This window comes from Prinia subflava, chromosome 5 (genome assembly GCF_021018805.1).
Source record: "Prinia subflava isolate CZ2003 ecotype Zambia chromosome 5, Cam_Psub_1.2, whole genome shotgun sequence".
Taxonomy (NCBI): Eukaryota; Metazoa; Chordata; class Aves; order Passeriformes; family Cisticolidae; genus Prinia; species Prinia subflava.
Window position 1 is genome coordinate 5,503,941 of NC_086251.1, and position 24,180 is coordinate 5,528,120.

The following is a 24,180-nucleotide window of genomic DNA, read 5'->3' on the forward strand; positions in this document are numbered from 1 at the left end:
CAAGAAGCTGTGCTGACAAGGCTGGGAGCAGGAAGCAAAAGGCAAGGATCCTCTACCAAAATCCCAAATCCTAGGAGGAAATTTAATCAGGAATTTAAGAACAGGTGTGATGATGGCAGGGCTGCAAGGGACAGGGAATGCGCAGCCCCAGCTCATCTGACGGGACCATCTCAGAGTGACCTGGGAGTGAAAGATGCTGCAAATTTTCAGAAAGATGCAGCCAGGGTCCAATGGATCATCCAAGGGTTATGGATGCAGTTTTGCCATGCCCAGCTCATCTACATTCAGCCCACAAGCCACACGTGCCCCTCGCTCCCTTCTCTGTCATTAGGAGCTAATTCCATGTCAGACATTACCTTTTCCTTCTGCCCATTTTGTTCCCAGAACTCATCCTCTCCCTCCCCTGGTGTGCAAGAGCCACAGCCCCAGCAAGCAGCAGAGTATCTCAACATGGAATGGAAATCATGACAGCCAAAGAGGAGCCTGCAGGACAGCTCCAGAGGAGCCACGGCTCAGGACTGTGTGGGAATGGCTGTGTCACCAGCCAGGGCCACGGGAGCTGCTCTCCCTGAGGATGAGTGTGCTGGAACCCCTGCAAGGGCCCGTGCCTTCGGCCTCGCACACCCAAGCCCTGGTGCTGGCTGGGAGCACCCCTGAACAGCTCTCACCTGCACACGGCTGCAGACATTCCCATCAGCTACTCCCGATCCCATCATCCTGCTCCTCAAGCAGGTGATTTGACTCCTGTCTGCTCTTCTCCCCCTTGCAATCCTTCTGGCCACTTGGGATGTCTGTGTAGATGGCCCAGCTATGGGACCTGCGCTCAGGGTGCGTGTGGCACTTGGTGCCATGGGACACTCAGATGGCAGAAGCTGGTGAAGACAGCACTCCAAGAGAGACGCTTTTCCAAAGCAACATTCCCAAATGCTTCCTTCAGGGTTCCTAAAGCAAGATCTGCTACCACCACCACCTGCCCTGCCTGAACAGCAGAGACTCAAATATTCAATTGACAGTGGCTGTCAAAATTGGAGAAAAGTCAAGTCAATCCCTGCCTATCCTGTTGCCACTTGCTCTATTTCCATGGAAAACCCGACAGGTCGCTCATCCCACAACCCTGAGCACCTACATCTGCTCCCAAGCACTCTTGACTCCTGCAACCACCAGGTCCAGGCGGGAAGTTCATGCAGGGATGGGAAGAACAGTCCAGCACTGGTTTGTTTTCTAAATCAATACGATTTTTCAAATTTATTTTTAAAGAATTACTTCTAATATATCTTTCTCACAGAAGGAGGGAATAGGGAATGTTCTCATTCCATCTGTAAACAATGAAATACAGATCTGGGAAACCAGGGAAGAGACACAAAAAAGTGCATTTTACAAAATTATCAACTAAAATATATTTTACATGTATTACGCTTCGATTTAAATTCTACCGACTGCATTTTTCAGTTTCAAAAAATATTTCCATATCTAATAGATTAAAAAAGCAGGAAATCTTTTCGTTAGGGATAAGACATTTCAGTTCATTTACATGCTGTTTGCACAACAGCATCAGCAACCACGTGAACCTCAATGTTCATGGCCTGAAGCAGATTCAGCACGGGAAGAGTCACGTTTGTCCTCTCCAGAGCTGGACCGGAGCCTGTTACGGACCCAGGGCAAGGATAATTTCCCTGCTACCTGGAGAGGAGCCAGGATAAGGTGGGAGCAGGGGGAGATGGGGCAGAAGGAGGGATTTCGGTGAGTTACTGTGTTTCCAAGGCTGGGTCTCACACCTGGGCCCAGCTGCAGCAGTGCTCAGGCTCACCTGGCCGGTGGGTCTTGCAGCATTCCATGTCCAAAGCACTGCCAGGGAGAAATGGCCACAGCAGCTCTCCTGCTTCAGGTTCAGGGGCAAAGGAGTCCCCATGAAGCCGAACATGTGGATTTAGGGCTTCCCATCACCTCCCATCCACTGTGGGGTGCAGCTGCTGCACTCCCCCCACGGCCGGGCAGCTGCCATTCCCTCTGTGCCACTGGCAGGAGCAGCTCCACTTCTCCAGCGTACTCCCTCCCCGCCACAGGGGAAAACCACTTCACATCCTCCCCCAGGAGCACCAGAGACCACGTTCTCCAATGCCTCCTTGCAATCCAAGTGTCCCCAAAGTGCCACCGCTTCCCACCCCAACACAGCCCCACCCCGTCATTCCGAGAGACCCGCAGTGCCAAGCGAATTGTTCAGGAGAGATCTGGGAAATCCCTTTGACACCAACAGTATCTTGAGGTATAAGTGAGAGAAGATGCTTCACCTGACAATTCTTGCTTGCACACTTGGGATCCCCCTTCTTGGAGCTGGGTGTTCTCCCTGGGCTACGCAGGTGGGAATAAACAGGACTTTTCCAGCAGGAATCATCCACCAGCTGCAGGGAGATGCCCGCCTGCTGCAGCAGGTGCCAGACCTTGCCATCCCCTCAAGCCATTGCCTCCGGACACGTTCCCCTCTTTGGTATGTAGAGCAAATCTCTGGAGAACTCCTGCGTGCCTGGACTGTTCCATGTAAGGAACTGCTTGCCATGGGTTTTCTCTCCAGGCCGTGCAGGTGTGCGGCCACCGGAGCAAGGTGACAAGCCCTGTGTCCCCAGGGAGGACAAGGAATGCTGCTTCCACTGACAGGATATTAAAGCAGCATGGACACTTCCACCATGGAACACAAGTTCAGAAGCCCCAAAAGACTGGGAAAACACAGATCCCTCGTTTCAGTGAGCGGCTCCAGCCAGCAGGAATGTGGGTGGCACTGGGTCGGTTCTGCTGTATGTTAGTGCAATCCCAGGCTGGGCTCCCAGCCTGGTGCAGTGACTCCCCAGGATGTGAGACTGTCCTTTGGTTTGCTTTGGGATTAACTCCAAGTTAGCGTTGAGATAAGCTAAGGTCTGTCTGGGATCTGTACAGGTAAGGCAAGAGGCAGGACCTGCGGGGCTCGCACGGTCCATGCGAACTTCTTCCGATGCTCAGGTCCTTTCAGGAGCCACAAAGCCACTTTGGTGAGCTTTTCGGACACCGGGATGAGTTTGGAGAGGGAGAGGCTGCTGATGGCTTCAACAGCACTCCCAGGATCAGGACAGTCACATGGGGAAAGAATTTTAAAAAGCCAAAAACACACAAGAAAAGGGTTTGCTACTTCCCCCTCTGGCTTCTTCCCACTGCAGACACACGGGGATAAGCAGGGTCTGTAAACGACACTACAGGAAGCAAACTGGGAAGAAAGAGAAAATCCAGGGCCCCCTGAGCCATCAGAGGAAGAGCAACACTCAGAAGAGAAGAGGAAATACGGTTCTCCCCAGGAGAGCCCACTTTGTGAGCTCCAAGCTTTCAAGCAATGCGTGCCGGTGAGTGCTGGGCCTTGGAAATGGGGTAAAGGATCCTGTGGGCTTGGTCAGGACACCTGGGACAGGACCAGCTCTAACCCTACGCTGGGGTGTGACACCTGCCACCCTGCCAGCTCCCTCTGCTCCACCACGGAGCAGGCTCCAAGCCCCAGTCCAGGTGGTGAATCACGGAGCAGCGAGGTGAGGGGAGGGAAAAGACGAGGGAGAACAGGGGTCACCTCTTCCCCTGATGGAGCAACACCTATCCAAGCATGACACAAGGCCGCTCTGCACCCAGGCAGCTCCCAAAGCTGTATTTTGAAGAAGCTCTCACCATGGGAATCCTCAGAGTCTGTCCTGCGGGACCAAGGAGACTCTCCTGTGCTCTGCCAAGAACCGGGCTCAGTTCAGGGCCCGAAAAGCACCAGCTGTCCCAGACAGGCTCAACAAACACCGCACTGACACGCCCCACCTGCACCTTCCCACCGCTCCTCCAGCCACGGCTCTGCATTGCTTCCTGGCTTTTATCCCCTGCAAACCCTCCCAATAGATGCAGCTCTACATACATATATAGATATAGATTTACTTATGCAAATCCCTATATCTATATACATATATTTATTTTTCTCTTTTTACGTATATATTTTCATTTATGCTTTTTTAACGAAGTGCTGTGCTTTCGGCTGCCGCCTCCCTCCGCAGGCTCCGCTCCTCGCGCGCTCCCCGGCCCCGGGACGGAGCGCTGGGCGCTCCCACCTGCAGCAGCACCGGGTGGGTGGGAGTGCACAGAGTGTCCCCGGCCGCTCCCCGGGCGGGGCTGTGCTACTGCGGGTTCTTCAGGATGCGCCCGTGCCTGAAGTCGTAGACGTGGCGACAGAGGAACACCAGCTCGGGGTCCGTGTCCTCGGGCACCTTGCGGTGCAGAGGGGTGGAGTACTCCTCCGAGGGAGGAACCATGATGCTCTTCCTGCCCGGGATCCCTTCGACTCGACGCTTTGCCAAGGCACAAAATCTGCGGAGCAATCACATCGGAAGGGTTAGCAGAGGATCCAGGGATGCTTGGGGTTGGAAGGGACATTAAAGCTCATCCGGTCCCACCCCCTGCCATAGACAGGGATCTTTCACTTGGTTCCACCTTCCGCTAGCCCAGGTTGCTCCAAGACCCATGCAACCTGGCCTTGGACCCTGCCAGGGATGCAGCAGCCACAGCTTCTCTGAGCCAGGGCCTCACCACCCTCATAGGGAAGAATTTATTCCTAAAATCCCATCTATTCCTGCCCTTTGGCAGTGTGAAGCCATTCCCCCTTGTCCTGGCACTGCAGGCCCTTGTAAACAGATATTCTCCATTTTTCCTGTAGGCTCCCTTGAGATACTGGTGTTGCCATGAATTTTCCTGGTTTGCTGAGCGTTCATATTAAAGGAGAAACGTGCAGTTTCTCACGCTGGTGAATTGTAAACACAGGACCATGTTTTGTAAATATTGGCAATGTTATGAATACTTTCTCCAAGACAAGGGGAGGTTGAATGACAGCCTCCTGGACCAATGTGACAGGAGAGGTGGCGATACCCTTCTCCAATCCATGGTCACCTTGACACAGATATATAATGGAAAAATAAACTAAGGGCAGGGTCTTCTGCCCTGCTGCTGTTGTTGCACCCAAATCTGTGTCCCCAGTCTGTGTTCCTGGTTGGGCCTCCACGGTGATAACTGGCGCCCACGTGGTCAAGTTGCAAGCTAGTGAGGAAAGAAAAAAGAAGAAAGAAAAAAAAAAAAAATTCTGCCTTCTACAGCTGCAAGAAGAAGAAACCCACGATGTTCTCAGAGGAACGATTGATGATGGAACTGCTCCACTCCTTTTTGTTGTCCTGTGACGCTGACTTAACCAGGAAACACGTGAGAGAACTATTTAGCTGGGGAAAGAAACTTGGAATTTTTTATACTGCTGAAAAGGCACTTTATATTGGCCCATGGAGAACCCTGGGAAAAAGCCTTTTCTCTGCCGTCCTTGACGGAAACTCTAAGGCAGGCACTCTTTTACGGGCATGGACAACAGTCTTCCCACTTTTAAAAGAGGCTGGGGAGGACTTTGAAGTTGATTCTGGGCTTTCGACAGGAAGCAGGACTGGCTCCCCTGTGAGCTCCGTCGCTTCTGACGAGGATTGCTCTGATGCAGGGTTGCAGCCGATGCAGGAGACCGCCACCCCCATGTCGGGGGTTGGGCGCGCCCAGCGGGGTTTTTGGAAGGGCGGGGAAGCTTTTTTCGGTCCGCTCCCCGCGCGGTTGCCCGGGCGGGGAGCTGGGGTGCCGAGGGGGCGGAGCGCTCGGCATCGGGTCCCACGCCGAGCGCGGGGGATCGCCCGCGCCGCCCCGGGCCGCCGTGCCGCGGCGACCCCCCCGCTGCCCGCCACCGCTGCGGGGTCCGCCCTGCAGCTGCCGCGCGGAGCCGCGCCGCCTCGGGCCCCCTGCGGGGAGCCGGGGGGGCCGCCGTGCACGCCGCCCCCGGCGCTGCCGGCGCCGCCCCCTGCCGCCGCCTCCCCGGCCCGCCCCGCCCCGCCGCGACCTGCTCCGCGCAGGATTCGGCAGGCGAGCCCGGCGGGGACGGCCCCTCCCTGCCCCGTCCCGCCGCCGCGCCAAATGCTGTGCGCGGGGTCGCCGCCGCCGGCGGTCTGTGCGGTGCCCGCAGCGGAGCCGCCGCCGCCGCCCACCGCGCCGCGCCGCGCCCCACGCGTCCGGTGCCGGTCCGGCGCCGCGGGGGGAGGGCTGGGCGCAACGCTGCCCGCTGCTGCGGGGCCCCCCGCGATGGACAGCCCCCCCGCACCGCCGCGCGGCACCGCCGCGCGTCCCCTCCCTGCCGCTCGGGGAATGCCCCCCCGCACCGAGCGGGAGGGGCTCTCGGCTGCCGCTGCTGCCGCCGACCTGGCCACCGACCCATCGGCTGGCCGGGCAGGAGCTGAAGGCTGTGGCCCGTCGGCCACGCCTCCCTGCCCAGCGCGACAATCGCCCCCCCGCTCAGAGAGGAGTCTGAGCGAGTCACTGTCCCCCGCCCACCCGCCCTACGGGGCCGGGTCGGCTGTGGGAGATGATAACGGGGCAAAAGCGTTGTCTGATGTGCACGCTTTCCCTGTCGTGAAATCGGATGAGAATTTTAGTCCTGCATTCCAGCCAAACCAGGCTGCTGACCTAAGAGAGCTGCTGCCTGAAGATGCAGCTTTGCCCAAGCCAGTTCAGGGAGCTGTGGACGTGGGTCCACAACATCATAGCCATGATGACCCATCATGGGCAGTCCCGCTTCCCTTATCAAGGGACGTGGCAGAAGATAATATAAGCTTCACTGAGGCAATTCAATGGATCAGTGCAGAATTTGAGAATCTGATCTTTCCTTATGTAATAAGAGGTCTTGCAACAATGATGCTTGAACCTCAACAGGTTTTTACCTTTGAAAGAAATTGGAAATTCCTAGCTGGACAAATGGCTGTCGAAAATAGCCACCTGCCTCGAGATGATCCCTTGTTTGGGGTCGGAGTTGACCTACTTATGGGGAGGAGTCAATATGCTTGCCCTGATGTGCAAGCTGGCCTTTCTTTCACTGTTTTAGATTCGTGCAGATACATAGGGATATCTGCATTGATAAAAACCAAGTTATCCTTCTCCCCAAAGGAAGACTTCTTAGACATAGCACAGAAGCCAGAGGAAGCTTTTAATGAATTTATATCGCGTCTGATGCATTTTTTAAAGACGAGAGTCAAGGATATAACTTTGAAAATGATATTGCTGGAGCAATTAGCAAGAAGCCATGCTAATTCTGCTTGCCAGAGGCTCCTGGAAACCATTCCAGAGACTTCTAATGTCCTGGAGATGGTCCAGACCTGTGCAGTTCTAAACACCTGTGATTCTATGGTGATGACCCCAACGGCTGCTTCACAGCCGGCTGAACAGAGGCAGAATGATGGACATGAGACACAGGCAGATATTCAGCCTAGTGGAGAACAGGAAAAGGAGGCACAGAAAGTGACTCCCTTGTTTCTCTGCGCACAGTGTGGGGGTTCAGACCATACTGCAGAAACTTGCAAAGCAGTGGGTCATGCTGAGCCCACGCCAAGCCCAAAAACTCGGAGGCGAAGAAAAAGACGAAGACGTCAGGGGGACGAAACAGTTTCCCAAGCTCTAGAACAAGAGCAAAATTCTCTGGCTGGTGTACAGCCAGCATCTCAAGTGTAGGAAATGTTGATGTTGCCACATAGCTATGGTCAGTTTTCCTTGGACCTTGCAGTGGGTTTCTACGTCCACATCCTATGTTGCATGCATTCTTTGAGAAAAAGTCAATTGCTCAATTTGTGTTTTCTAAGTTCTCTATCCTCAGGTTCTGGGATCTTTGCCATGGAGGTGGCCGCTGAAAGTCTGCTGAGCTGCCTCAGGTGCATTGGACTGATCCTGTTTGATCCTGAAACCTTGTGCATCCTGTGCCACCCTAGTGCCACCCATCAGAGAAGCCTCTTCGAGATCTGATTGACATGGACACGGACTGGCATCCTCTCTTTTCCTATATGGCCTCCATAGAGACTTTGGATCCTGTGGAGCTGCTGGACAAGGACAGACTGAAGCAGTGTGATGCTGAGAGCCAACGGACTGTTAATCATGGACTCAGAGGAATTGTTTGCTATGGCTCAGTTTTATGTATGGTAGCCATTGTGACCTCTGTGGGGAAAGTGCATGTTGTTTGGGGGTTGTGGTTTTGGGACAGAACTTTTGGGGCTCAGAATTTTGAATTGAGTGATTAATTTTTCTTGGAATGCTCCTGCCTTTTGCACCGTATATTCCCTTGTATCTTATAAAAATTTAAAAATATGAGGGTGTTGGTTGAATTATGTTAGACTATGCTCGAGATATTTTGAGCAAGTTATTGCAAGGGATTCAGGGTGAAACCCTGGGTAGCAAAGGCAGAATCAGACCAACATGTAGCCCTCACACCGTCACCTAAATGAAGGTCGGTGAACTTTATACAGGTTTTTTTTTCTTTCTTTTTTCCTGTCATAGAATTGTTCATTTTTCTTTTTCTGTTTTCTTTTTAATATACTTAAAAGGGTGAGATGTTGCCATGAATTTTCCTGGTTTGCTGAGCGTTCATATTAAAGGAGAAACGTGCAGTTTCTCACGCTGGTGAATTGTAAACACAGGACCATGTTTTGTAAATATTGGCAATGTTATGAATACTTTCTCCAAGACAAGGGGAGGTTGAATGACAGCCTCCTGGACCAATGTGACAGGAGAGGTGGCGATACCCTTCTCCAATCCATGGTCACCTTGACACAGATATATAATGGAAAAATAAACTAAGGGCAGGGTCTTCTGCCCTGCTGCTGTTGTTGCACCCAAATCTGTGTCCCCAGTCTGTGTTCCTGGTTGGGCCTCCACGGTGATATACTGGAAGGGGCAATTAGGTCACTCCAAAGCCTTCACTTCTTCAGGATGAACAATCGCTATTCTCTCAGCCTTTCCTCAGAGGAGAGGTGCTCCACCCCTCTGATCAACCTGGTGGCCTCATCTGGACTCCATCTAACAGGTCCCTGTCCTTCCTGTGCTGGGGACCACGATCTCATTCCCAGTCCTGCTGCCTGTGTCCTGCTGGGAGCCACAACTGCAGCTGCTGGAGGATAAGGGGAAGGGAAAGGATGCGGACAAAGCTTGGTTCAAAGAGAACTCCTGCAGGAAGCAACACAAGTTTGTGTTTCCGTACTGGTGGATATTGTACAGCACCTTATGATAGCAATTAACCACCTTGTTTTTACTACTTTGGCCTCATTTTTCTTAATTAGCCTCTAATAAATGTTTACGCACCAACGTTTAGGAAAACAAAGAATTCAGGACGCCTTCAGGGAACATCTCTCAAAGGTGACCTGACCCACAAGAGCATGAAAAAATTCCTGCCAGCAGCTGTTCCAGAAGTCTGGGGTGTTAGAATGGAAAGGAACTGCTTTGATCCAAAGCCTGGGGAGGGGGGATTTTGTTTGGTTGGTTTGTTATTTGTTGGGGTTAGGTTGGTATTTTTTTGTTTGTTTGGGGTTTTGTTTTAGTGTTCTCAAAAGAAAGATCAAAATTCAGCTTCTGAAGAGTTTGTACACCAGTTTGTTTTTGGAAATTCCAAAAGCAGAGCCCTGGGCAAGGAGCAGGCTGAGGAGGAGGCCTCAGGCATCCCCCTCCCTGCACAGACCATGAGATGCACCCAGCAGAACCAAAGAGATCTAAAGCACTGGTTTGCATTAGGGGTTTGTGCCCATTCAATCCCTATTTTCCTTCAGCCCTCTGCATCCATCACAGGATGGACAGCTGGAATATGGATGCTGGGAAGTTCTTATTGACAAAGCTGCAATTCAGTCAGCAAGAGCTCAACTACAACAGCCGAGTCACTCCTCCAAGAGGTGCTGCTGCCAAAATCTCAGGATCTGGTGTCCAGCACGAACACTGGCACTTGTATCAGCAGGTTGTTTGGGTAGTCTGGCACCTGTGTCCCACAAGGGATGGATACATAGGATCTCTTCCTAGCTCCCTTAGTTTTTAGCTCCAAATTCCATGTTTTCCTGCACACTTGTTCCTGTCTTCCTTGAAACCAAGAGCAATGGTCATACAACCATCAATATCTGGGAGCTCCTTGAGAGGAGCACAAGAGGCTGGGGAAGGGTTTGGAGCAGCAGGAGCGGCTGAGGAAGCTGGGGGGGCTCAGCCTGGAGAAAAGGAGGCTCATGGGGGACCTTCTGGCTCTCCACAACTCCCTGACAAGAGGGTGCAGCCAGAGGCTGTCAGGCTCTGCTCCCAGGGGACAAGGGACAGGTTGAGAGGAAGCAGCCTCAGGTTGCACCAGGGGAGGTGTATGCTGGATATTGGGAAAATTCCTTCAGGGAAAGGGTGGTCAGGCCTTGGAACAGGCTGTGGTGGAGCCTCCATCCCTGGAAGGATACAAAAGCCGCGTGGATGTGGCACTTGGGGACATGGGTCAGTGGTGGCCTTGGCAGTTCCAGGGGAACAGCTGGACTCCATGATCTTAAGGGTCTTTTCCATGACCCTATACCATCCAGATCTGGACTGGGAGAAGCCCCCAGGCCGCAGAAGAGCAAATGTCCCTACCACAGCTCCAGCCACGCCACTGCCCGCAGGGATGGGACAGCCGGGCTGGCTGGAAACGGGCAGGGCGAGGGAGGCTGGAGCAGGGCGAGGTTTGGGAAGCGCAGCAGGTTCAGAGCTCCACCTACCTGCAGTACTCCGCGAAGGTCAGCACGTAGCACTTCTCCTCGATGCAGGCCACGCTGTTCTCGTCCTGGTGCCGCGATGCAAAGATCTCATTCTGTGCGGGGAGGGCAGGGGAGGGCACAGGTCACCCGGAGGCACGGCCAGCGCCACACCCTCACCCACCCAGGGAGGGAAGGGCGAGCTCTGCACCTTCACCCATCACCTTAAAGCGTGCCCATGGTGAAAACTCTCCAGAGCCAGGGTCCCACACGACCCAGGCACCTGCCAGGTGCTCTGTGCACCACGTTTTTATCAACAGTGATCAAAGCACTGACTTTCCCACCGTTTCACCCTGCCCAGCACATTTTGTGAGACTGAGTGCCCCAATCTCACATGAATTTCCTGCGTCAAAAGCTCTGCAGCACCAAGGCCGTGGCTGGCTGCACTCCTCGGTCTCCCCTTTCCTCCTGGATTCTCTAATCCATCTTTATATCAAAACTTAAGGAAACCCTTCTTGTCCAATCACTTCCTCCTCTCGATCCAATTAAAAAGGCGGGATTAGTGAGAGAAGTAGCAACAGCCTTTTTCAGAATCATGGAACAGAATCCTGGAATGGTTTGGGCTGCTAGCGACCTTAAGGATTATCTCATTCTGCCCCCTGCCATGGGCAGGAACACCTTCCACTATCCCAGGTTGCTTCAAGCCCCACCCAACCTGGCCTCGAACACATCCAAGGAGGAGCAGCCACAACCTCTACTGGCAAACTTCTATTCAGATTTTCCCACAGTAATTTAGGGAATTTGGCTCTGCAACAGGCAGGATTGGTTATACACAGGATAACCTGGATGGGGCCACTGAGAAAAAATTCAGGTATGGTTAAATCAGCAGAGATGATCTCTGGGAAAATGGATGCCCTGCACAAGCCTGGAAGCATTCCCTGCAGGCTCCATTTCCGCTTTGCTGGAAGGGAAAACTCACAAAAGGGTGAACATCTGTGGACAGGGTTGATCAGGGACACTGGGAGCGCCACACCTGCCTTCTGCACCCTTGGGGTTCTGCCTTACTCCTTGAGTCAAAACTACCTTAGTCACCCTGGCAAGCCTGGCCCAGCCCTCAGCCCAAGCTCTCTCTTGTTTGAAGAATTGTGTAATTTAAGCGGGTTTGCGAAAACCTGGCTTAACTCCTCCTGGCACTCTCCCTGGACTGAAATGCAACTGCATACACTCACCTTCCATTTATAAAGTGCCACATTATGGTTTAGAAACTCACCTGTGCCTGCAAGGGAGGCAGTTACAATTCCCTGGCTGCTCCTGAGTCCTGCTCTCAAACCCTCCCTCCCTCTTTATTTAAAAAAGTAAAAGAAATTAAGAAATTTAAAATGGGGTTGAACACAGCAGTGAATTCTTCATTCCCAGTTAAAACCAGCTTGTTCTGTCACCCAACACAAGCCCATGCAAAGCAGAGCAAGGCGTGAAGTCACAGTGATTCACACGTTTTTTTTCTTTATAAAGCAACTCCATTATCCTGGCACAGCACCCTTTAGTTCTCATCATAAATCTATGCAGGGCAAGGATGATGCATCCACGTTTCTGTACAAAACTAACACGTTTCTGGAGTTTAAGACGCAGATTAAGGGATTTATTAAAAGGCAGCACATGACACAGGCACTCCAGTTTCCTGCAAAATGGCAGCAGGAGCTTTTGCATCAGGCTCTGCAGTCCTGTAGGAATTAGAATACGCTTTTGGAAAGGTGTCTGATCTTGATTCACTATGAACTTATTCTTCCTTATTCTTAAGGTAACAGTCAAAATTACTTTTTACTTAATACGTGGAATTTTCTCAGATTAAAGGGAGAAACATCAACACTCAGCAGTTTCTCTTAGAGCCTCCACTTGAGGAACTCAGCAGCTTTTGTAAGAGCCCGGAGTTTCTCCATAGGACAATAAATCTGGGGGAAAAGCCCGACTGCATACAGGACACCACCGCTCAACACATCTGGCAACACCTGCCTAACAGCCAAGAGTGCTCTGCTGTGCTCAGCTTGGGGGCACCCAGGAAGGCAGGGAGATGCTGGGGCAGCCCCTCTTCCTGCAGGGAAGCCAGCCCGGGGTGCCCTACCCGGCCTGGACTCACCTGGTGCATGCTGGGGTTGCGGCCTCCCTGAGTGTGCTCCGGTCTGTAATACCACAGGAGGCTCATCATCAGCTCTCCTGCAACAACACGGGTTAAAACAAGTCAGGCCTCAGCTTTCCCCCAGTGCTTTCCCCCTCATCCCTGCTGCTCCATCCCCTTCATTCCCACGGCGCTCACGGAGAGGCAGCTGTGGCTGATAAATATTGCATGCTGAACTAGGTGTCCCTTTGTTACAGCAAGAAGCTGCACGGAGTGGGTCGTGTTGCTTTTCCACTACACCTTCGCCTCCTTCCACTCAGGTTGCAACATCCCAAGGAAGTCAGGCACAAAAGACTCCCCAAAGATTCAAAAATCAAATGTTTCCACCTGAAAAACAAATCCATTCAAGACACAAGCTGGCAAAGATGCTTGTCCAAAGGTGGGAACTTGAAGTGTTGATTCTCAGGTTCAGGGCAGAATTGCTGCTGCACTGACACAACCACAACGGGCCTCACCACACTGCCATTTATGTCTTTTACACAGAATTTTTGGGGTTTCTTTTCCCCCCTTTTAAGGACCTCTACTTCAGAGCATTTGGCTCAGCATCTTTGGCTCAGGCACTGCCAGTCAGACACCACATCTCACCACAACTCCCATCCCCAGCTCTACTGGGGTCCATCAGAGCTGCTGCAGAAGAGCTCTGTTCCCACCAGCTCCCAGACCAGATGTTGGATTGGAGCAAACAGCAGCTCCCCCGATGTCTGAGTAATGAAATAATACAAGAGAGAGTTGCCAGGATGGGCACTTGGCAAATATTATGCGCTTTCACATCCAGAAAGATTCCCATTTATCAGCCCCAGACGAGTGATTAAGGAGCGTTTCAGTTCCTGGAACTATCCAAATGGAAGCCACGGCGCTCATCTCCTCCCCATCACCCTGGTGTCCTAACCAGCCTGCAGCTCTCTCAAGATCCCTTCCCTGCCTCCAGCTCGCTCCGTGACACACACACACCCCCTCCTGGCACGGTACCTGTCTTGGGGTCCTCCCAGAGCGCGGAGATCTTGGCGACGTAGGGCATGGACTTCTTGCGGGGCCCTGATTTGAGGAGCACGGTGTCCCGCACCCGGATGATCTCCCCGTCCCTCTCCACAGCCTGGTAGCTCTTGCGCACGGCCGGCTCCGGCTCGTTCTGCACGCACAGGAACCAAAACAACCCCAGTGAACAGGCAGAGGGCGACTTTGTGGCTCCCCTCCATAGTGCTGGTGGTGAGGAGCAGCTCATCAAAGCCCTGATTGCTGAAATTAATACTCTTGTTTCAAATTAAAACACACTCGCTCCTTCCATTCTGCACACAAAACCGCAATATTCAGGAAAAACACCTTTCCACCTGCCTACCTGGAGGACTGCTTTTCCTTCCCATTCAAAGGCACCCAAAACTAGGTGTTTTACGTGTTTCTCTGATACAAACATGGTAAAAAAACAATAAAACATGAAGTATGTGACATAAGCAGGGCAGGGAGTGGCAGGGAGGCCGTAGCACAAAGCCCTCCTTAGCAGGACTGCCAATGATTCCTTTGTGCCCTCTGACAGTACAAAATAATCACTTTTGAGACTATGAACTGGGGGGTTTTAGTTTGCTTTAGCTCTGAGTTTCATTCCAGAACGCCTGAGCAGGATGGTTTAACCTCCTGCCAGATCTCCCAGGCGGGATTGGAAGCATCTTAAGGAGATTAACGCCTCGCTGCTCCTTTGGGGTGTGACAGCCTGAGGGAGGGATGGTGCCTGGCCTGGACAGGCTTCACTCTGGCACGGTCCTTGGCACCTGGACACAGCCCCAAAGGCTAAAGCTCCAAAACCTGCCCTGGCTGCTGCTCTCAGCAGCCCAAGGTTGTGCCACCACACCAAGCAGCAGCACAGATCCTGCCTGGACTACGGCTCTCCTTCCTCCTGACATCTACTGCACATCAATGCCTTGTCCCATCTTCCCAGACACCACGTGGGGCCCATTTCAAGCTCTTATGCTTTAATAAGATGAAGGATATTGCCTTCTCTTCCAGCTGAAGTGGACTTGACTGGAGCTAATTGAATTCTCTGGCAGGAAATCTCCCATCTTACAGGAACCGGTCTCTGCCCCTGAACACAACAAATGGGAAAGTACGGACAGGAAACCCCTGGAGGAGCAACTGGCTGTGCCACCATGAGAGTTACAAGAAAGGGGATTTTGGGTGCTAGAAAAATTCCATCTGGGAACCAGTATATCGTCTCAGTCCTCTGTGCTCTGGGAGATCCTTGTGGGGCTACAGACACCGTAAGTGACACTGTAAGTGAGGGCTACCTTACGAGAGCTGCCTCTAGACCTGCCCCTTGTAACTGAGGCTACAACAACCCTCATCTTCTCAGACAGGTTTGCCCTACCCAGGAGAAGGCAGCTGGAGGATGATCTCTGTAGGATGGACTCCCACGTGCCTCAGATACATGCCCTTGTACATGCCAGAGCTGGGAGGATCTGTCACCTTTCAGCTGAGGCCAGCACAGGAGCAGCAGGTTCTCCACCCCTCCCAAACCACACTGAGCAAGGTCACACCAGGGCACACAGGAATTTCACCAAGAGGTTCCAGACAGCTCCTGGTGACCATCCCCAGCTGGAAGCGAGCCCCAGAACTCGCAGGGCCTCACGTCTGGAGCGCACAGGGAGCTCTCCCTGCCTGGCCCCAGGGCTCAGACACCTACCACGACGTAGACGGCCTTCTCGCAGGCCGTGCCCACGGGGATCCAGCCGTTGGTGGCCCTGCGCCGGCTGATCCGCGGCTGCTTGGGGTGGGAGTGGCCGCCCGCCGCTTTGCTGTTGGAGGCGTGCAGGCAGCCCGGAGTGTTCCGCAGCCCCGACTTGGAGCCGCTGGGGGGCTTGGAGCTCTGAGGACATTCCCGGGCCATGGTCTGAGGGTCAGAGTTGGGGGTCTGCAGGTGAGGAACGGGCTCGGCAGCCGGCGGCACGCTGGGCACGGGACATCCTGAGAGCGGGTGGGCAGGTGACGCGGGGTGTCCTGCCACCGGGATTGTGAGGTTCAGCTGGTCCAGGGACTTGCAGCCTTCTAAGGGAAGGGAAGAAATGTGTCACGGATCTCATCTGGAACATAAAGCAACCACGGGACTGTCCCGCACCACAGCCACTTTTCCCCGAAATCCCCTTTATTGCATTATAGCTGTAAAGGCTCTCCAGGCTGCAATTTTATTTTGCACTGTCACTGGATTGTAAAAGCAAAGCCATTTCCGAGCCTGCGTGTTCCGGTGCTCCGCCGATGACACTGCACCACAACAAACCCATCTGAATCCCAAGCAATGCCAGCCAGGAATACACACAAGGCTGGCCAGTGTCCAAAGCAGTTCCAGCCTGTCAATATGTATAAAGGAAATAAAAGGCTTATCGAAACAATGGGGAGGATTAAATCACGCTGCCAAAAGCAGCCAGCTTCTTTCGAAAAGCCAAATTCTACTAATCAGGGAAAATAGAGAAGATTCTCCAAATTAAGTCCAGAAAGATGAAACAAGGTGGAACACAACCACAAGATGCTGCACCCTCAGCAAAACTGTGTCCCTGCAGCAGACACAGGAACTTCAGCAGGTTGGAATTTGGCTGACGCTGCCTCTCAGAGCATCCCAGAAATTCCTTTCTTCGTTCAGGAGTCACAAACAAGCCTCAACTCAGGCCAATGGAAGAACCAGTCGTAATTATGCCCTATCAGCAGGAAAAGAGCTCCCAGACAATATATGAGCACCCCTGTTCCCTAAACCTGAGACTGTGCCTTCTAGGGTGACAAAGGGCAGCTCCAGTCAGGCTCCAGGAGATGCCTCAGACCAGAGCTTACAAATCTGAAGGGAAAATTCCATCCAAAGCCACACAGCTCCAGCCAAAGAACTGCTGGGACCCCTCACAGAGAGGGGAAGTTATTCACTTCTGCCTCCTTTACTCTTCCTGAGGGCTGCAGCCAAGCCACTGTGGAGCTGTGAGTGCAAGGGATGCAACAGATCATCCTCAATCAATCAATCAATCAAATCAACCCCGAGTAGCAAAGGCCACAGAAAGCCCTGAGAGTGTGTGGACATCAGGACGCAGGCACTGGCAGGCACTGGCCCATGAAGCAAGCAATCACCTCTCAGGTATTCTGCTTACAAAAGCAGCTTTTAAGCTTGAGCTAGAGCAGGATGAAGCTTCACAGAAATCTCTGCTGAACGTCAGGGCCCTGGAGCAGAGCTGCTCTTGGTGGCACCCCTGGGACTCCTTCCTTGGTCACACACAGCCTCCCAGCCTCTTCAACAGCACCGGCACTAAAGCAGCTCTCACAGCTTGTCCCAGCTCCTTTACACCACTCTGCTTCCACACTGCCCAACCACTGCCCAAAACCACAGCCCAGTCCCTGGATTTGTACCACACAGATACTGGTATTTCCCTGCAAACACCTGGAAGACACCAAATCACACAGATGTAACACACAGCATTCAGCATGTCAGGCTGTATCCCTCACTGATGGGAGCCTGCTGCTTGCAGCCGAAGTGCTTCTTCAGTTTGCTAAAATGCCCCCTCTAGGGAAGGAAAATATTTCTGAGGTGCATAATTATATCAAAACCAATCCCCAAACCTAAGGCCCCGTCAATATTCTGTGAGACCTCCTTATATGCTTCAATCCACAAACCAAAATCTCAGTAATTCTGGTGTTATAAGTTTTTAAATCCATGTTGCTCCCAGGAAGGAAATCACAGCAAAGGAGATCTCAACAGTGAGGTGACACACTAGCAAATACCCGCTCCTGGAACTGCTGCTGCCCTTGCCAGCACCAGAAAGAATCACTGAATCCACAGGGAAGGGTGAGCTCTGGAAAATACTCCGTTTGCACTGCCTGCATCCCTCTGGCTGCACAACATCAGAGGCACCAGCATGTAAAAGCTGAGGAACAAAGCAGACTGGAATGACCTCGGGGCACTACACAGAAACTGTCAGGCAGGAACACACTGCTGAGCTGGTGGTCTTGTGAGCACTCCACTTTGAGGAGCTCTGAAGCCACCAGCGAGCCCTGTCTGGCTGCTGCCATAGGAAGCAGCAGCATGACAGCAGGGATATTTCGGGAAAACAGAAATTACACTTCAACCAAACGCTCCTGAGTTTCTGTAGCTTCCTACAACGGAAGATGACAAAGCCTCGCTTGAACCAAAACTCTATCCACCTACCTGCAAATCTGTTCTCAGTGGGTAAGTCATGCCAGCTCTTGGCTGGAACACGTGGTTAGAGGAAAGATCCCACGCTGGCACTCCCAGCAGCTGGAGAGCAGCCTCCTCTACAGACTGACTTTGCAGCACTGTCCAGCCTGATGGCTTTACATACAGTGCTGCTATCTGATAACCCCCACACAGCACTCCACTTTTAAATATTTAAAAAGGTATTTTTCAGTGGCAGAGGCAAAGCTCCAAGATAAAGCAGGAAGTCTGAAAAGCAGACAGGGACAGAGGAGAGCCAGGCAGGCAACAACGTTTCCATACCCTCTCACCCCTCCTCATTCCAGTGTGTCATTGTCAGACATGGAGAGCAAAGATGGGATTAAGAATTCCCAAACTAACAGTGCACCCTGGCACTTAGACCACCATGGTGAAACTCCCTCTGCAGCCCTGCCAGCTCTGATCGATCCACGGAATCCAAAAAGCCTGCAAGATCCCAGCTGGCACCATGAGGGTCTAACAGCAGAGGCAATGCCTGCTTCTCCACAGGCTCTGTGAGGCTCCTCAGCCCCCAGAGCGAGGTTTTGGGACAGGAGGAGTAACCCATCGTGGTGTGTTCCCAATCCTTCGCTCAGAGTGGCACAGCGGGATGGTGTGCAGGAACTGAGCCCGGCTCGTTCCACACAGATCAAAGCTCAGCCTCAGCTCCAGCGTGACAAGCCGTGAGTCAACTTCTCGCTGCCCGAATCCTTTCACCAATTCTCTGCTTTCCACACCAGCGAGACCTTTCAGTGGGAAAAACCCTCCAGGCTAAAAACGGGGGAAGGGGAGGTGGAAGGCGGATCCCTTCCAAGCCACAGCTCGGGTTTGGAGCTGAGAACTGCTTGCAGAGGGAACCAGCCTCCAGGCAAGCAGGCACTGCACGGAGCCACCCTCTCCTCCCGGGCCGGGCCGGGATTTGCATGCACTTTGCCCCTTACCTGCTGCAAAAGGCATTTTGTAGGGGTAGCTGTTCCGTCCGGCGTGCACGCTGCCGATCCTGCCCTCCGGCACGTGCACCACGCCGCAGACGCTGTAGCTGCTCACGGCCGCTCCCTCCCCGCAGCAGTACGGAGAGCTGCACCAGTGCAGCGGCTGGAAATGAGTGCCCGACGGCAGAGAACCCGAAGACACCAGGAGCCCCTCGCAGGGCGCAGCCTGCGACAGCTCGTCCTTGGGATAAACGGAGCAGGGGGAATAGCCACTGTATCCGCTTTGGCCGTAATAAATGTAAAACCCGTTCAACGGAGTCAGATCTGAGGATTCATAGAGACATCCACAATCCGCGTGATTCCCGGGCACAGGCAAGGGAGGGAACTGCTGCACGGGAAAGGAAGGCTGATGAAATTCCTGTTTGGGGGTTGGGGATTTCTCTCCGGGTCTTCCATACTCCGGCTTCATGGAAGCTTGTCCTCCCATGAGCAGAGGCAGTCTGTGGTAGAAGCCCTCCGTGCTGGCGTAGGAGCCAGACAGTGACTCGTAGGGGACGGGCTCTGTCATCCCATAGAGCCTGGAAGAGTCCCGCTGCTCCCCTTTCCCAAACGTGCCCAGGGTCTGGCCTTGCCAGCCGTGCTGCCCATCCATTTTTAAGCTAGCCACCTCCTTCTTGGATTTGACACAGTTCTTCCGACCGGCTTTGGCCCATTTGAGCGTAGATTTCGAACAGTGGTTCTCCGACTTGCCCTCCCCATCTGATTTACTCCTCTGTTTCAGGGGTTGGTCTTTCTCATGGGTCAGCTTCAGGAAGGCCACGGCATTGAGGCTGGCCAGTCTCTTTGGGGTGGGATGGTAGGAGACAGCACCATCCTCCCTCTTTGCCCCATCATCAAAGACCTCGTCCAGCGAATGCTCGCAGCTATTGCATTTCTGACTGGGCTCATGCCGGCTCTTTCCTTTCCCTGCTTTCACAGCCGGTTTTTCCAGGGCAGGCCAGTTGTCACCAGCTTTACACTGCAAGCCCTTGAGAGTGCAGTCCCCGGCAGCCTTCCCGGAGTCCCTACGGAAGCGCCTGCCGGATAACAAGCCATCGTCCCGTTCGAACAGCAGGTTGTTCACCGCCTCTGCGTTCAGCGAGGCCAGCCGGCGCTTCCTGGGCTCCGAGGGAGCAGGATCAAAGTCCTGCTCCGGCCCGGCAAAAGTTACCGTGCACTTCTCCCCGGATGACTCACTCTTGCTCACTGCCACAGGCTGAACTTGTTCCGAGAACAAAGCAGATCCCAAACCCTCGACCCAGCTGGGAAGGTGCTTTTTTTTACAGCTCGGGGTCTGTTTGGACAGAGAGCCGGCCACATCCTCCAGCCTGGTGAGGAGCACCTTGCACGTTTTTTTGCTCACTGAGGGGAGCAGCCGCCTCCTCAGCGGGTACGTTTTTCGCACTTCACGCAAACTCTTGCTTTTGTTACTCCCTACGAACCCACTGGGACAGTTGGGAGCCTCCGAGGCATCTCCGTCCCGCTGCTCTGCGTTGGCCCTGTCCATCCTCCTGCTGCCTGTTGGCGACGAGGCCTGGCCAGCAGAACCAGCTGGATGTTTCACAAGGAAAAGCTGTTTTTTCCGGGCATGCGTCATAGGATCAGTGTCCAATCCTGGGAACGAACGGGAAAAAACATCTATTAATATCGCCGAGAGGGTCCCATCTCCTCACCAAGCACCAACTGCCAATTAGGAAATATTTGGGGAAGCTTGTTTCTATACAGCACAGTCTATTTGGGTGATGGCCAGTTAAGCAAATTAAGAGACAGGATGCAATTAGATGTGGCTTCATATTAAGCCATGGAACACGACAGTAATTAAAAGCAAGGTGGTGATGGCAAATGCCACAGCAGCTGGGGAACCCCGGGTCCGGACAGAGAGCTGTTCACCCAGCTCCCTCTTTCACTGATGCTGCTCCTAACACCTTACAAATTCCCATCAAATCTCCAAAATCTGAAGGATGGTCCAGAGCTCAGAGCAGAAATAACTCCTGGTCTGTGACTGCCTGCATGTTGATACAAGCAGGCTGTTCCAGTATCATTTTCTGAGACAATTAGGCAAAAGAAAAACAAAAAGTCCACCTACTCAAGTGTAAAGAAAACTTGGGCTATTAAGCAGAGACCTGCCAACATTAATAAATTAAATACATGCAAACCCCTGTGCAGGCTGGAACCTGGCTGCCCACTGCTCTTGTCATTCCCTGTAGATGTGTTTTATAAAAGTTGTGAGCATTGAACGCCAAATCACGATGGGCAGAGAGGCCCTAAAGACACATTCATGGCAGGAAAAAGAAGCCTGGGCTTCCCGAGGTATCCAGCACCCAATTTTTAATTAAGGAATTCTGCAGTCTGAAGGAGCACACATTAGCATAAGAAGCTGTAGGTCCAAGGCTGAGACAGCATATGGCTGGGTGATACCAACCCATAGACATGAAAAATGTCAGTGTAAATGAGTGATAGTGGAATAGATTTAATGAAGTCTGTCTCTGAGCATCAGAAATAGCAGCAAATGACAATTACTTTCATCCAATGGTATTTACAAAATAGTCAAATTCCATTTATTGGCAGTAAAGAGCTGATCTTTTTATCAGCATCCACCTAGGATGTGTTTGCTCTTCCCTGCAATCAGGATTCAGGCTGTAACTCCCCTCAATTGACACTGGTCTGCCACTTTTGAGGCTTTTAATTAAAGCTCCTACTGCTTTGGCAGTGATTAGAACAAAGCTCCCGAATTACAAGAACTGTTCATTTGATATGGTTTAATCAAGCTGATAATTAGATTATCTATTTGAAATAAGCCTGATGTGTTTTAATTGCCTTACTTATATATGCATTAACTAAGGGAAAGTCAGGAATTGAAACCCGCTGGGTTTTGCACAGTGCTTTTCTAGATGTCGTGCTCTTGGCAATGTGTTTTGGGGTGACTGAGTTCCTCCACCCAGTGCCCCAGGAGGAGAGCTTGGTAGAGAACAAACATTTATATATGTCCATATTTTTCTTACTGGAAAATCAGGCACTGGGAGTTAGGAGGATCAAGTCAGATAGAATTTCCTCCAGAATCAAATTCTTCTTCCACAAGAGGCTAAACTGACCACATGCAACCTCTGGAGTTTGAAAGAGGACTGCAGTTTTTAAAAATGGATCAGGCAGAGCAAGATTTGGCAGAGGCAGAACAGGTATCCTGCAGAACATGCCCTGGCGAGGAGAACTCTCCCCAGGCTATATGGACCAGTGGTTTCCTTGCAACTTTCATCCTATTTTCTACTGTCCCTGCTGAGAGACTTAGCCTCTGGCAGAGGTGAAAATCCCAAAATAAAAAGCCATGGTTTGCCTTAAACCCAGCACCAGGTACCTTGTTCTTCTCAGATTTCCACTGGCAGGAGCCTGACCTGGCATGGCACACACATCCTGGGGGGGGCTGTGCTCGAATGAGTTGGAATAACTGCTAAAAACTGGATGCTGTAGGTGTGACTGTCCATGCCACAGATACTCTAAAGTTAGGAAAAGGCTGGGAGAGACAGGGGGAAGGGGGTGTAAGAGAACTGGGATTGTTCAACCTGGAGAAGCTTTGAGGCGACCTAACTGTCCATTTCAGTAGCTACAGGAAAGTTGGATGGGTCTTGAACAAGTGCCTGAAGTAACAGGACAAGGGGGAATGGCTCCACCCTGACAGAGGGCTGGGTTGGATGGCATATTTGGAATAAATTCCCTGTGAGGGTGGTGAGACCCTGGCACAGGTTGCTCAGAGAAGCTGTGCCTGCCCCATCCCTGGCAGGGTCCAAGGCCAGGCTGCACACGGCTTGGAGCAGCCTGGGACAGTGGAAGGTGCCCCTGCCCATGGAAGGGGGTGGAACTGTTTGAGCTTTAAGATCCTTTCCAACCCAAACCATTCCAGGATTCTAGGAACACCTATGGAACAAAACATATCCTTACTATGCTGGACTACTCAGAGGTTTTTCCACACCTCTGCAATCACCTGCACTGCATGGATTCCTTTGTGAGGGGGATGCTCCTGCTCCCAGCTCACCTGGGATCCAGCAACCCCTCCTCTTCCCTCAGCACAACACAGAGACAGAGCTTTTGAACACAGCTCAAAACTCAGCCCTCTGACAGGCAAATGCATCATTCCTCAATATCAGAGGCCTGCCGAGCTTCCTTCCAGCGAGTATTGTGCTCCTGCCAGCTGGGAAGGGAGAGTGGCAGAGCTCTTCATCCTCTCTCCACCTTTGTATTGCTTCACAAAGCACAGAAAAGCTGCCTGTGTGCCCAGAAGTCTCCAAGAAAGTGCAAGACAATGTGAAGAACTGAAAGTGAAGATACTTAAATCAGAAGCACCCATTTACTGCTCGTGGCTGAGAAACCGGATTAATGGTGAGAAGACACTGAGGTGCTGGAAATTAAAGTGCCAAGCAGCTCAGTCTATCCAGCTGCATCCAGAGCCCACCAAGCTTTTTTAAAGCTAGTTGGAATCGCTGCCTCCGTGTCATACAATCACAGAATGATTTGGATTGGAAGGGACCTTAAAGCTCATCCCATCTCAACTCCCTGCCATGGGCAGGGACACCTTCCACTGACCCAGGTTGCTCCAAACCCCGTCCAGCCTGGCCTTGAACACTTCCAGGGATGGAACAGCCACAGCTTCTCTGGGCAACGCTCCTCTGGCAGCTCCTTCCCCAAATCAGACTAGTTCTGCAAAACCATCTTGCCAGCTGCTGAACCCAAACCAGATCAGAATAAAGCAAAATTAAAACCACTTCTAGTTTCATGCTAGACTAAAACCATTACCCCAACAGCAAACTCAGGAGAGAGTTGATGCCTCATTAGCAGGAAAAGAAGCAAGTGTGATAACAGCTGCATGTTCTGTAATCATGCAGCTGCAGCATCTGTCTCTCCCTCTCCAGCACTTGATTGCAAGTGAAATTAGAAGAAACTAGTCTGGGACTACCCCTTCAAGCCCCATTTCCTCTCCAGAGCTCCACTACGGAGACGCGCGCGTTCCAAGAGACGATGCCAAAAGCGCAGAAATTAAAGCTTTTAAAGCTCCTAATCCATTTGGCACTTCAATAACACACAAAGAGTTACGACAACACCAATCCTCCTCCCCGTGCACGGCACCGCTCCGATGACTCTCAGCCCCATCTACTCGAATTCTGTCTATTCATTTCCATTGGAACAGCTTATGCTGTGACAACAGCCCTACAACTGCGAGTATCTGGAGGATTGGCTCCTTCCTCCCTGCTGCTTTTGCAGGAGAGTAATTCCCAGCGCTCTAAGGAACGTGCT

The 24,180-nt window shown here is 52.3% G+C and overlaps 1 protein-coding gene across 1 annotated transcript in view; it reads right to left on the minus strand.

Annotated features, from left to right (window-relative positions):
- Positions 1-1,244: 1,244 nt before the first annotated feature.
- The window catches only part of BAHD1 (bromo adjacent homology domain containing 1), a 39,134-nt gene continuing 16,198 nt past the window's right edge, over positions 1,245-24,180 (minus strand). Inside the window, exons 2-7 of the mRNA XM_063397759.1 lie at positions 18,868-20,511; positions 15,410-15,771; positions 13,708-13,867; positions 12,700-12,776; positions 10,590-10,681; positions 1,245-4,356 (exon numbers count right to left, since the gene is read on the minus strand). Of these exons, the coding sequence (XP_063253829.1) occupies positions 4,167-4,356; positions 10,590-10,681; positions 12,700-12,776; positions 13,708-13,867; positions 15,410-15,771; positions 18,868-20,494 (2,508 nt within the window). The 5' untranslated portion in view covers positions 20,495-20,511 and the 3' untranslated portion in view covers positions 1,245-4,166. The remainder of the gene's footprint in view (positions 4,357-10,589; positions 10,682-12,699; positions 12,777-13,707; positions 13,868-15,409; positions 15,772-18,867; positions 20,512-24,180) is intronic.